At 28.6% G+C, this 13,395-nt stretch overlaps 1 protein-coding gene across 2 annotated transcripts; it reads right to left on the reverse strand.

The window, feature by feature from the left end:
* Positions 1–5,912: 5,912 nt before the first annotated feature.
* LOC109804551 (uncharacterized) lies at positions 5,913–10,823 on the reverse strand. 2 transcript variants are annotated; one of them, XM_020366401.3, is made up of 8 exons: positions 10,595–10,823; positions 9,638–9,698; positions 9,346–9,490; positions 9,196–9,269; positions 8,658–9,122; positions 7,809–8,216; positions 7,454–7,666; positions 5,913–6,902 (listed from the first exon to the last, which is right to left on the reverse strand). In XM_020366401.3, the coding sequence occupies exons 2-8, from the start codon at positions 9,680–9,682 to the stop codon at positions 6,255–6,257; spliced, it is 1,998 nt and encodes a 665-aa protein (XP_020221990.1). In that variant the 5' UTR covers positions 9,683–9,698; positions 10,595–10,823; the 3' UTR covers positions 5,913–6,254. The 2 variants fall into 2 exon arrangements, with proteins under 2 accessions (XP_020221990.1, XP_020221991.1); XM_020366402.3 differs by lacking the exon at positions 9,638–9,698.
* Positions 10,824–13,395: the final 2,572 nt, after the last annotated feature.

The raw sequence follows: 13,395 nt of genomic DNA on the forward strand, positions 1-13,395 counted from the left end.
AATTTGCTCTTTGTGTTTAATTAGTTGTTACTCATTGCTCTGTTTTTATTTTATAATATTCATTGTGTTGTTGATATTGATGTTATTGATAAATCTAAATATTTATTTTTATTGTGCTCTATTAAATTTATTTTTCTAACAAATATCTCACTAAACTTCTTTAAAAAGACTTTTAAAATAATAAGAAAAATACAAAAAAAGAAAACAGAAATTAACTTATATATAAATTAACTCGTAAAAACTCCCACATGCTATTTTTTCTAAAATATACTTTAATTGTATATAAATTAATTTTAGTTTAAAGATTCATTTCATGTTTTCTTATTTTATTTTCTTTTTAAAAGTATTTAAAAAAATATCCAAACATGTTTTTTTAATTCGGACGCTTTACTTCAACTCACAAATCACGTGAAAGTAGTTTAAGAGGAAGCCCTTTATTTTGGCAATGCCAATAATTAATATGGGCATGGACTAATTGCCAAATCCTTTCCTTTATTAATTGATAATTGCATATTTCATGATATTCTAAATTCTCAATTTTGTGGACTTTAACAGTGACACATGGCTTCAATTTTTTAAAAATTGTCCTTTGGTTAACCGAACCATCAATCTTCAATGATGATATTGTTAGGTATAATAACCATCAAATTAATCAAATTGTTGAGACCAACCAAATGTGTCAGGATTGGTTTAACTTGGGATTTTGCAGAAAAGAAAGATAAAATTAGGCTTGTTATTATAAATGTTTTGAATGGAATGCTACATATGCCAAACCAATCCCTAATCAAATTGATGATGTCATTTGTACATGTACATTGTCTTCAAGTTTGCAACTTCTTTGCTAAGGTGGAAGTGCGAAACTAAGGAACACAGAGGAAATTGGCTTTTCATAGCCTGTTTATTTGTAGTTCTTTATTTTATTTTTTGAAATTTATTTTAGTATTTTATTTTAAAAAATAATCTTATTTTTATATTTATAAAAATTCAAAATAGTTATTTTTGTTAAATTCTAAGTTATCAACATTAAAAATGCGAGTTGCTTGTTAATTACATTGGAATAGTTTTTCGTTTGATGAAGGACCAAATTGAACTTTATTGAAAATATGAAAGATGAAATTGAACTTATTTAAGAATATAAAAAACTAAAGTGAACATATTTGAAAAGATAAAGAGTGAAAATGGAAAAAAGTATTAGTACAATTTCATAAAGTGGTATTGAATGTGAAACAACTTAAAAATAATATATAATGTACATTATGTACTCCAACATAATCAAATAATTTTAAACAAAGTTTGAATCAATTATAAGTAAGAAAATAAGTGCATTTACAAAATAATTTCATCAAGTAAAAGTTTTATGTAGCATCAACCACATTACAAATATAAAATTTCATTTGCTAAAATCACTAAAAAAAACTACCTCTCTTAAAAAATGAAAACTTTGTATAGATATATGTATGTACAGAATTCAGGTTTTCTTAAAAAAATAAAAGTATAAAATTAAAATTATTTCATCTTAATTATTTTTTAATATTAATTATTAATATTTAAAGTATTTTATATTTATTAGTCAAGTATGGTAAACTTTATAATAGCTTATAAATTATTCTTATTAAAATACTGTAAATTAAAATATAATAATATAATATTTAAAAATTAAATATAACTAAATATAAAAAAGGATTGATCAAATATAAAAATTTATAAAATATGAATAATATGGCTATATATAGTTATAAGAAAGAAAGAATATAAAATATATAAATATATATATATATATATATATATATATTATTCTTTTATGTGAAAACAATATTTATATATTTATTCTTTGATCATCATATTTGAAGTCAATGTCAAGGGGTTTACAAAAATAACTCATCTACCTTGTCCAACCAACTAAAAGCCCTTATCATGTTAATATATATAAATTTAAATTTATAATATAAAATTGAGATGAATTTTAATTTTTTCTTTTTTGTATAAGTTGAGTTTTGCTTAAATGAAATGAAAATAATGAGTACAAAAATAATGGATTAGATTTGGCAAGCTATAAGTTTAAGTGTTATATAAATTAATAATGTGTGAATAACGAGTTTACAATAACAAGTGGATGTCTCATTGATAAGAGTTAAATGGTGGTGCTAGTGTCTACAGGCATACAATGACAATGTCTAAGCTATGGGAGTGAATATCTTCAGCATATTGTCTATGATGGTTAAGCTTTACCAGATTCTGTTAAATACTAATAAATGGAAAGAAAAAAAAAAATTTTACATGAAGGAAACGTACAATGTAGAAGAAACTTACACTTAGGGAGATTGTTAGTGTGTAAATATGAATAAAAAATCCTACACTATATACAGATGAATATATTGAGTAACATATAAGTGGAAAAGACTTATAAATTTAATGTCTTAAGAATCATTTGTAGTTGGACCATTAATAAAGTTATCCTCGATGTTTGCTCCCTAGTATTTCCAAGTAGTATTAGAGTTAATTGTTCAACTTAGTGATCGTCTTAAACAAATATTCAGTAGTAGGATTGACAATGAATTCATGTATAAAGATCTCTTATGTTTAAAGTCTTCTTGAATGATATGAAAGTCATGCAACTTGTCATTTAATATGAGCTAATAACAACGCAATTATTTAAGAGTGTATTCATGTCAATGGTTAAGCTTTAGGGGCCTAACAGGTAGTGAAAATCAAATAGTTTATCCCTTAATATGAACCAACGACAATTTAAATATTTAAAAGTATATCAATGACAATAATTAAGCTTTAAGAGTTTAGCAAATAGTGTAAATACTTAAAGTGTATTGACAATAATAATTAATAGTTAAGCTTTAATGACCTAAAATGGTTGCAAGTATTTAGAACTTATTGATAATAATAACTAGTGGTTAAGCTTTAGGTCCTAATGGGAGTGTTAGTGATAATCTAAGTATCTAAGAGTTTATTGAAGACAATGTTTGAACTCTGAAGGCTTAACGAATGGTGCAAGTATCTAAGAACAATCAACAATAATGACTAAACTCTAGCAACCTAATGGATAGTGCAAGTGACAATAATATATTATAAACATATTAGAAACAATTAACATGACAAGAAAACTCAAACCCACATATATACGTACATAAACTCATTATCAATTATAAATAGATAATTAAATAAGTACCTTTTAATAATAGAGAAGAGATGAATAGTAAGATATTCATACCAATACTTTAAAAATATTAAAAATACTTTCAATTATATATATAATTTAATTATTTTTACTACAAACATATATATCATAATTATTTATTTTTAATGTAAGTATTTGTTACAAAAATATTTTTTTTAGCATGAATATATGTTTTTAAAATTATTATTTTAATTTTTTTTATATTTTTATTTAAAATTTCATATTTTAACAAATATCTACAAATAGTCATGAATAAATGAAAAGATCATAAATAATTTCTAAATTATGAAAAAGTAAAATTTATTTTTATCCTTAAGCATTGACATATAAAACCTAGAAACAATGAATATTTCAAATAAATCTTTAAAATTGTCAGTTTTTTCATTTAAATCTCTAAATTTATCCACTTATTATTATTTTAGTCCTTCAACACATTTTAAAATGTGTACATAATTGTTAAATTGTCGTTAATGATAAATTACATCTTCAAATTTTATTTTTATTTTGCTTTTAGGTTTAGAAACTCATATGACAATGCTTAACATTTTCTTTGACTAAAATGATAATCTAGCTCAACATGAATATAAGCCACAAAAAATTCTCGTCGTAAAAAATAATTAAGATGCATTAGTTAATCTTATAAAATACCACCGTCAGTCATTTGCCATTAAGCCGACTCCAACAATTTATACTCCTAATTATTCAAGGAAAGTAATAAATTTAAAAAGTAAATTTTAAAGAAGAAAATATATAACCCCAAGCGTGTGGTTCAGCGGTAGGGGTTGATCCACGCTTAAGTAAGGTCAGGAGTTCGAATCCTGCCTTGTGTATGCAGCCGCGTTAAATCTTGGGGCCAGCTATCCCACCCTTTGAGGTGTCTCCAACCTAGCGAGGAGATTAGTCGGTGGATACTCCAGGGACGAACCAAAAAAAAAAAAGAGAAAATATATAAGAAAACAAAAATTAATTAAAAAAATAGCAAGAGACAGAGAATGGTTTAAAGGAAGTTATAGAGATAAAATAGACTAAGGCTGGAGTATGTTTGATCCGTTTTTTTTTTTCACTTAAAAAAAATAAGTTTTAAACTAAAACTAAAAATAAGAACTAAATACTTACATTTTCCTATTAAACAAAAAATAATTTAATTATTAACATGTCAATGATTACTTAATAAAATTAATTTTAATGATGATTTTCAACAAAATATCAATAAAAATTTAAATTTAAATTATAAATGATAAAATATTTAAGTCATTATATATTGCTCAATAGTATTTTTAAAGAAATAAAATTTATTTAGTAACATTCAATATAAAATAATATTAAAAAAGTTTTATGTATCTCAAAAACACTCATTAAATTAATAAACACCTCGCGCAGTTATATAAAAATATATTATTTTTCTCAAAAGAAAATATAATTAACAACTAAAACAGTAAAACAAACAATAGTAAATAAAATAAAAAATTGCAAGAGTAATTGCTTAGGAAAAATTTTCCAGAATAAGAATTTTAACAAAATAAAATAGTCAACAGGAGTAAAAAGTTTCTAATTAACGATCAAAAGAAGTTAATAAAATTTAAATAAGAAGAACAATTTTACAAGAGGAAAAATAACTCATTAGAGATTTTAGAGAAGACTAACTCACAAGGAAGTAAAGAAACAAAATCGAGAACAAGAGTTAACCCTAAACAAAATAAAAGAAAATAAAATAAGAGACATGCAAAGAACAACAAATAGTAGGATATTGTTAAAAAGATCCACTTAAACTTCACTTAACCTCGTTGAGTTAGCTTTTTCAAGAACTGTTTATTTTTTCATCACAAATTATAAACTAATTTTAGTGAAGTTTTTATACAAATATGTTGGACCCAACTTTTACAAATAAGTAAAATTAAACAACAAATAAACTAAGCCAAACGCACTCTAAAAAAATTGAAAAAAGATCTCCTTTATATGTATTATTGATGGATTTAGACATGGAGAAAGAAATTGTATATTGGGGTTTAGGGTTTAGTATTAAGACTTGAATATATTTTTAAGTTCCTCAAATTTAAAATAAATTTATTTTTATTTCTTAGCTTTAAAATTATTATTTTTAATCTTTATAATTTAAAAAAAATTATTTTAATTTTAATATTCAAATTTTGTTAAAAAATTTATCAAAAATTATTACATAAAATTTACCTATTAATATCCCTATTAATCACATTAAATTCAATTGATATTATATAACTTCTTTAATTTATCTCTTTCAAATATGTTATTGATAATTTAAGAAATTAAAACTATTTTTAACAATTACATGAATTAAAAATAATTATTTTAAATTTAAGAGACTCAAAATAAATTCATTTTAAATTTGAGTACTAAACATATTTAAGCCATAAATTAATTATGAAAAACTTAGGTTCAATTGCACAAAATTAAAATCTATTTATTTGTTTAGAGGAATATACAATTTGTCAAATCAAAGAAAGCATCAATTCCAATATTATTTGCAAACAAGAAACAGGATACAGATTGAAACACGAGTCTGATTCAAATAGAGTCCACAGATGACGGAACTGAATTAGCTAAATATACCGAATTAAAGGATATACTGCCATCATAAAAAGCTCTCACTAAATCACTTGTTACATTTGGTCGTCTTTAACGAAATCAGAATAAAATGCATTGAAAACGATAGAATAGAAATGAGATCAGACTCACCCAACGAATGTGGCGATAAGCTTTAGCAGATTTCTCAACATAGATTGGACGAAATTTGCAACGTTTAAATCTCCCCCTAGCATGCTAGGCACCGAAAGGCGAGAAGCAAAAAAGGTTACAATATCCTATGGCAGACTTAGAACTCAACAAAATCAAACACCGCTCAAAAGACCAACGATGTAACAAAACCTTGTATAGCAAAACATCATTTGCAAATGAACTAGAAAATGCAAAGAGCAATAAAAAAAAGATCGAAAAGAAACTCAACTTCCCAACTGTATGATACAATTGGGCAGCTATTAATCCATCTCTAGACAAAAAACCAGATGTTGCCTCAGATGCAAAGAAAAATTTAACGTTGTGATTCATTTTTAACAGCGGCATCTCCTTTTCCCGGATGTAATGCTCTGGCATCGAGTGGGATACTGCCGACCTTCAAACCAGAAGGCGTAGCAAATCCATTGACTTTGACCTGCATCGAGCCTACTGTAACTACATCAATTGGTTCTTTACCACCAAAGCCGACAGATTGTTTAGCCTCAACCTGTTTTGGGGCAATGGTAACTGAACCAATCTTTAAGATAGAAGAAATATCTTCTTTATCAGCAGCAATTTTCTCAGCTTTCTCATCCACAGACTTGATGCTAGTATCTTCTTTATCAACAAAAATATGCTCAGGACTTGAAACTGAAATCTGCTTTAAGCCATCAGAATCATCCTTCAGCTTTGACTTCTCATAATTGACTGTTGGAACGTCAACAACAAAATTCAACTTTTGAGGAGCTTCCAATACTGGTACAAATAATGGATTCAACTTTCGGGGAGCTTCCAATGCTGATACAAACAAAGGACCATCCAAACTCTTGACTAGCAACTTGGCTTTCTCATCCATCATGATCTTTTGACGGTCTTCATAGTATATAAAGTCATCCAGCAAAGAAGTCTTCAAAGTATGATTTTTGAATATTTTTAGCATTTCCAAACCTTTCCAATACATTAACTGCAAATATGCAAGGGACATTAAATAATCAATGTTACAACTTCATGAAGATAAAAATAGACATAAATGGTAATAAGCTAAATTTATCAATGTCAACCACTATGGTAAAATAATAGACAATAGCTTAAACCAATATCAAAACAATGATATAAAATGTGATGAACATCAATACGCTTGGTCTAATGCGATAAATTCAAGCATGGAATCATGTATACATCACTGCTTGACCCATTTAAACAGTATACACATCCAAATTGCCAATACCATTTAAAAAATATTATTTTCTTTAGCAAATAGTTAACTCAAATTCTACAAATCAAAAAAAATATGCAACTTTTAATTTTTTTTACCTGTGCTTTCAAGACACCACTTATATCTTAAATCCATCACCAACATTACAGTTTATATAAGTGTACGTATGAGAGTGCAGACATCCAAATTGCACAGAACAGACTCAGTTCAACTAACTTACACCCACATTAATAAATGTTAACAAAAGAACCTCCCAGTTCTAACTTATTAAAGGAATTCTGACCAGAAACATTATATACCTCCTGCGTGTCTCTGCTATTAGTAACTGGCTTGTTTTCATTGTTCTCTAGTATAATGTGCCTAAAATTTGGATTTGGTACATCTTTTATGATGTGCCACTTTACAGGAAAGCTTCCACTCCATTTGTCTTGTTGCCAAAAGTCCATATTCTTATTAAAATCAACCGAACCAACCATCTCTGCAACCCCACAGAACTGCCCACTTGCATTAACCTGCATTAACAAAAGAAAAAGAGTATAAAAAAAATGTCAGTGTGATTAACAGAAGAGAACTAATTTGCATATAGATAATAGATATTAGAAAATACATACACAGATAATGAAGAACAAGAATCAACACTTGTTGTACACTTACCGAAAAAAATAGAAAGATAGGGCAGACTGCAGACTTTTCAGATGCTATTTTCTTTGCATCCTCATAAGCATTCTCCAGCTTCTTGTTTCCATGAGGTGTTGATGACCACACATTATATTTAATGCTCTTGTGAACATCATCCTCACTATAAGATTTTATAACAAAAAACTTTGCATTTTCATAGTCAAGAGAAAAATCCTCCTTGTTATATTGATCGGTATAAATGATGATGTTCCCCTGTTCATTACCATCTCCTGCCATGGTTGTATAGGCTTTCACAGATAGCTGATGTTTTGATCTACTAACTCTAGGGCCTCGATTTTGCTCACCCAATACCTCAGAGCTCCCATTACCACCACTTGGTACTTTGCCAATGTGAAGCTTTGGCCTAGGTTTACCAACTGCAGACTGTCCATTAGCATTGGATCCAAAATCAGAAAAATCATCATTAGAAGCTATTTTCAATTATGATGAGACACAAAAACATTCAAAATAGTATATACAGCTTGTAAGTAAACAGCAGGGTTCTATCCTACCAAAGCTGAATAGTATAACAATCCATTAATTTTCAAGAAATTGGCATTTTAAAAGAGGAAAAATCACATCAATTATCAAACCAACAAACATCAAGAAACAAAGCTTAACCAAAACTCATACTCATCAAGCCATGTCCTTCCCCGGGTGAACTAAAATAATAACACATTGATGGGAAAAACTTTAACCAACTATAGTAGTTCGTAGCAACTAATTTCACTCATTGAAATGATGATTTTCATTCAACCATATGCAGAAGGGTACAGGTCAACAATTCAAATGTAATCAAAAGAAAAATAAGGGCAAAATCCCTACCTGATTGACAGCTGGTGAGGCTAAATTGAGAAAACTACTCCCAGAAACACTTGCATGTGTTGAATCTTGCTTCCTCCCTTCATTAGCTCTCGGCCCTTCTGATACCCTGGCCAAGGAACTTGTCTGATTTGATAAAATTTTTGAAGAGTTTCTAGAAAAGTTACCAGAAGCTGAATTGAACTTATGTTTCAAACCTCTTCCATCAGGTTTCCTGACAGAAGCACCAGCCCCAAAAAAGGAGTCTGCAGAACTATCAGAAAAATTGTCAGCTTGAACAAGGGGAATATAACCAGGTGCAGAAACTGGGTTTTGATAATTGGGAAGAGTGTAATAAGGTTGTCCTCCTCCAAATGAACCATCAGCTCCTATCATAGCACCAGGAATGTAAGGATTATATGGATTGTATGGAGACTGTGCATATCCATAGCTATAATATACATATGGCAAACTTTCATTTTGTGCACCCTGGAAAAAATAGAAACATTAAAATCAGACACGAACCCAGCATAGAATAGAGAGAAAGAATGGTTAAACTTACCGTGTACTGAATATTAGGACCATCTACACCAAAAATTCTACGGTGGTCCTCCCATTCCCCGGGTGTTTCAAATCCTAAACACAATAATATCAAATTATCAATATGATGTATCATCCAAATAAAAGTAACATATAGTGCTTTAAAATTTACCTGTACAGTAATACCCATAATTGGTGGCAGCAGGGTAATACACGTTCTGATCAACAAAAAACTCGGGAGCTCCTTCATTAATCATGACTTCAGTTTGTTCAAGATTTGGGCTTGTGATGTGTGAATTTAAATCAGCACCTTCAATCTAAAGTCAAATACATGATTGACCCATTATTGACTATCATACCACATCAGTGATAATGATACATACAAGTGCTTAAAATCATTTAAGGAATCCTGAAACTTCAAGAAAGCTCAAAGTACAGAAGCTACAAAATTTTATAAAACTCACCATGCATGCATCATGGTTTCTAGTTTCAGAAACATGCACTTCCATACCAGAACTGCCACCACTGTACGCAGTCATGAAAATGAATTGTAACAATTCAAAAACTATAAGAAACACACACAAAAAAAGGCACAAACCAAGATTTCCATCAATTAACAACAGATAACCTAAACAATAGTATCTAGAAACACTCACAAACAGTTTCTCAAGTGAGTAACAATACTATGATACCCAACAAAACATTAAGCATGCTGCAAATGAGCTACAAAAATCCTCATGCCAAGAGAACCAAACCAAACCACAAATACTTTAGAAACAGTAAGAACATCAGCATGTTTAGCATATGAACGAGTTTTGCGACTGTTGCCAATAGACTAACACAACCCTCCCGTACCCAGACTCGATGTCAGCTATAAAGCATGCGGAGAAATACTGTAGAAACGAAACCAAAAAAAAAAAAAAAAAAACTACAACAACAACAGAAGAAAAATGATTTGATAAAAAGGAATTTCATCACTCCCTCTGATTTTCGTGTATTCAAACATCCATATATCAATCATATCAAGCAAATTCCATCCTTCGCTAGCACTGCCACACATCTGAAATAAGCCAGTTCGATTCTAAACACACCCTCAAATTTTTCCCAACCAGAGCTAAGTACCAATACAATAAGCCCGCTGAAGACCTCCAAAATCAAAACACAACTCAAAATCCCGCCAATTTCACAAAGAAAAAGAAAGGAACATCCACCGCCGTAAACCTAACAAAAAAAATTCAGCTCTCACAAGCGCAATCAAGCGCACCGCAACAAGACCGCATGATACAGCAAATGAACAAGCACTCTTGACTTGACAATTGACGAAGTAATCGATAAAAATAAAAAAATAAAATAAAAGTCAAAAACCTAAAACAAAGAAGCAACCGATACTAAGAGAGGGAGAGGGAGAGAAGTAAAATTACCCGAAGAGAAGAAGAAAGGGAGAAGAATCAATGCATGGTTGGCGAAGAGCGCAGAGGAGGATTGGAATCGAAGCGAGCGAAGAGCGAGAAAGCGGCTTGGTGCGACATTCCGCGTGGCGAACACGAAACCCTAACGACGAAGCGAAACGGTGAAGGCTTTGGCCCGCGAGAGAAGCGTTTTGGTGTGCGTAACAAAAAACACCAGAAACCAAGTGGAGTAGTGAAAACTAGAGAGAGTGATTCTCCATTATATAAGATACGAAGCGTTTCGCTATTTTCTTATTTCCGCATTTACCAAAATGCCCCTGCGCCGCTTCGGATACAACGGAAACGCCACTTCGTAAATGCCAACGCCGTCGTTTTGGCTCCAATGCTTGGGTTTCACTTGTTTTTATTTTCACTGTTATGCCCACCGACAATGGCTTTCGAGACAACCATTGGAGCAGTCATAGTGGTAACGTGAACGTGTGTGAGAATAGCATCGCCCCCCAATATATCCAAGAACGAGAGTGTGATTCTCTCGCTTTGTTTTTATGGGTTTAGTTAGGCTACTATTAGTATGTTCACTTGTTGGCATGTACATTTCTTTTAATAAATAATGGGATAGTTAATGGATGGATAAGTTGTTTAACATTCTCCCTCAAACAAAAGTCTAAATTCAACTCCCATCTTACGAATTCAAAGATATAAATAAAAAATTCTGGTAGAAAATTCTAGAAAGAGGAAATAATTTATGAGAAATGTTAATGAAAACTCTTTTTTGAATAAGATTTATTAGAAATATATTTTTTTTCAATTTCACTTCTTATTTAATAAGCTTTTTTTATTTTATAATTTTCAACAAATTTAAATCAATAATTAAATGCATGTGTTAAAAATATTGTGTTCTTAATACTTTCTCATAATTATTTTATTTTAAGAAAGTTTTGAAATTGTGAATCTTTATGTATAAAGTTAAATATATTTTTAGTTCTTTAAAAATTATTTTATTTAATTTTAATCTCTCAAAAAAATATTATTAATTTTGGTCTTTTAAATTTATATAATATTTATGTAAATCTCCTCTTAAACACATATAACTTTTACTATATTAAAATAGGTCACTTCAGCATTTAAATCATCATTAATTTTACTGATATAAAACTTTTTTTAATCATTTTAAGATTAAGTTAAATTTTAGGATAAAAATTAATATTACACAAATTTGTTACTATTCACAAACTCGAACATGAGGCTCTAGAAGTACTTTATTTTGTTTTTTATTTCTCTATTTTGCTTTTATCCTCGGTGAAGGAAGTTAAGAATCTCTCGATTCTGAAAGACAACACATTGAAACTTGAGATGAAAGAAGAATGAACATTATTTAGAATAACAAGTGCGTTGTAGACTTTGAGAGTTGTTAAAGGTGAATGGGTGGGCTTTGAGAATTGTTGAAGTTGAAAGGGTGTCACTAGAAATTGAAAATTTTGAGTTTAAAGAGTTGTCAATGATAACATAAAATTAAACATTTATGGACATGATAATGGAAGAAAAAAAAAAAAAAAAACTTCCTTTGAATATGTGAGAAGATTTTATTAGAGTTTGGTGGAAGCCTTTTAAGTAAAAAAAAAATTATGGAACCTTGATACTTATATGCGTCTAAGAGTGAATAATAAAAAATCTTAAGTATAAAGTTAGTTTATATCTTAAAACAACTTTTTTCTAAAATAATTAATATTTTTAAGATTAAAAAAAATTATGTCAATAAGACTAATGATAATTTAGATATTGAAGTGATCTATATATTTTAACGATAAAAGTTAACATTGTTTAAAAAAAAGATTAAAAAACAATATTATATAAATTTGAAAGACAAAAATCAAGAAAAAAAATTATAAGAAATTAAAATTAAATAAAGTTAATTTTTAGATGATAAAAACACTTATACGCGCGCGTGCATATATATATATATATAATTTGTTTCAGTTTTCTCCTATTGTCTTGTATTAATATTTCTTATGTTAAAGAAATTAAGCATATCTTTCTCTATACATTTATGAATTTTATGAAGTTTTTTTCCTCTACATTATATGCAATTTTCTTGTGTGTGATAAACAACAACAACAAAAAATCACGCTTTATTTTCAAACGTTATAAAACAATTATTTTCTTTCTTTCTTCTCTATATTTTCTATACTCCTTTTTATATTATTTTTGCAACGCTATTAAATAGTTATTGTGCTGCTTGCAACTAAGATTTCGTGTAATCCTAGGTAGGTCACTACGAAATTATAAAGTATAAAATTATAAAGTACTGTATAGAAACAAGACATGAATATCAAAACATAACTAAAATCTAAAATCTAAAACATCACGATACATCACACAAACATATACGGTGACTCTGATATATAAGTTTTATAATCTTTACATGATAATGGCCTATAAAAAATAAAATTAAAAAATTTAGTAATTCCAATGAATGAATCTCACGAAAGATTAAAAAAAATGTTATAAGACAACATTTATAAATAAGTTAATTTTTTAATTTTATATTTGAAGTGTTAAATTAGTGTTGGCTTCTTACTAAATTGCCTTGGAAAATTGTTTAAGTTGTGTTGAAAATGTGTTTGGAAAAAAAAAATTATAATACTATAGAAAAAAATCGGATTTGTGTCCAGATGTGTTTGGCAGTATATGTCCGAAACATATCAAATACATATAATCAGCTACACGGATATAAAGAAACATGTTTGCAAATTGTGTGTGCAAAAATAAAGAAGCATACTGAAGAAGTACTCTAATATGTGTATATTTTGATA

Source organism: Cajanus cajan, chromosome 1, assembly GCF_000230855.2.
Source record: "Cajanus cajan strain Asha chromosome 1, NIPB_CcT2T_4, whole genome shotgun sequence".
In the NCBI taxonomy this organism is placed as follows: domain Eukaryota; kingdom Viridiplantae; phylum Streptophyta; class Magnoliopsida; order Fabales; family Fabaceae; genus Cajanus; species Cajanus cajan.

Coding starts and splice junctions, on each gene's coding strand:
- LOC109804551 (XM_020366401.3), bottom strand. CDS start 9,682: ATGGAAGTGCATGTTTCTGAAACTAGAAACCATGATGCATGCATG. Junction 9,123..9,195: donor GTCCTAATATTCAGTACACG/GTAAGTTTAACC, acceptor TATTTTTTCCAG/GGTGCACAAAATGAAAGTTT. Junction 6,903..7,453: donor ATAGCAGAGACACGCAGGAG/GTATATAATGTT, acceptor GCATATTTGCAG/TTAATGTATTGGAAAGGTTT.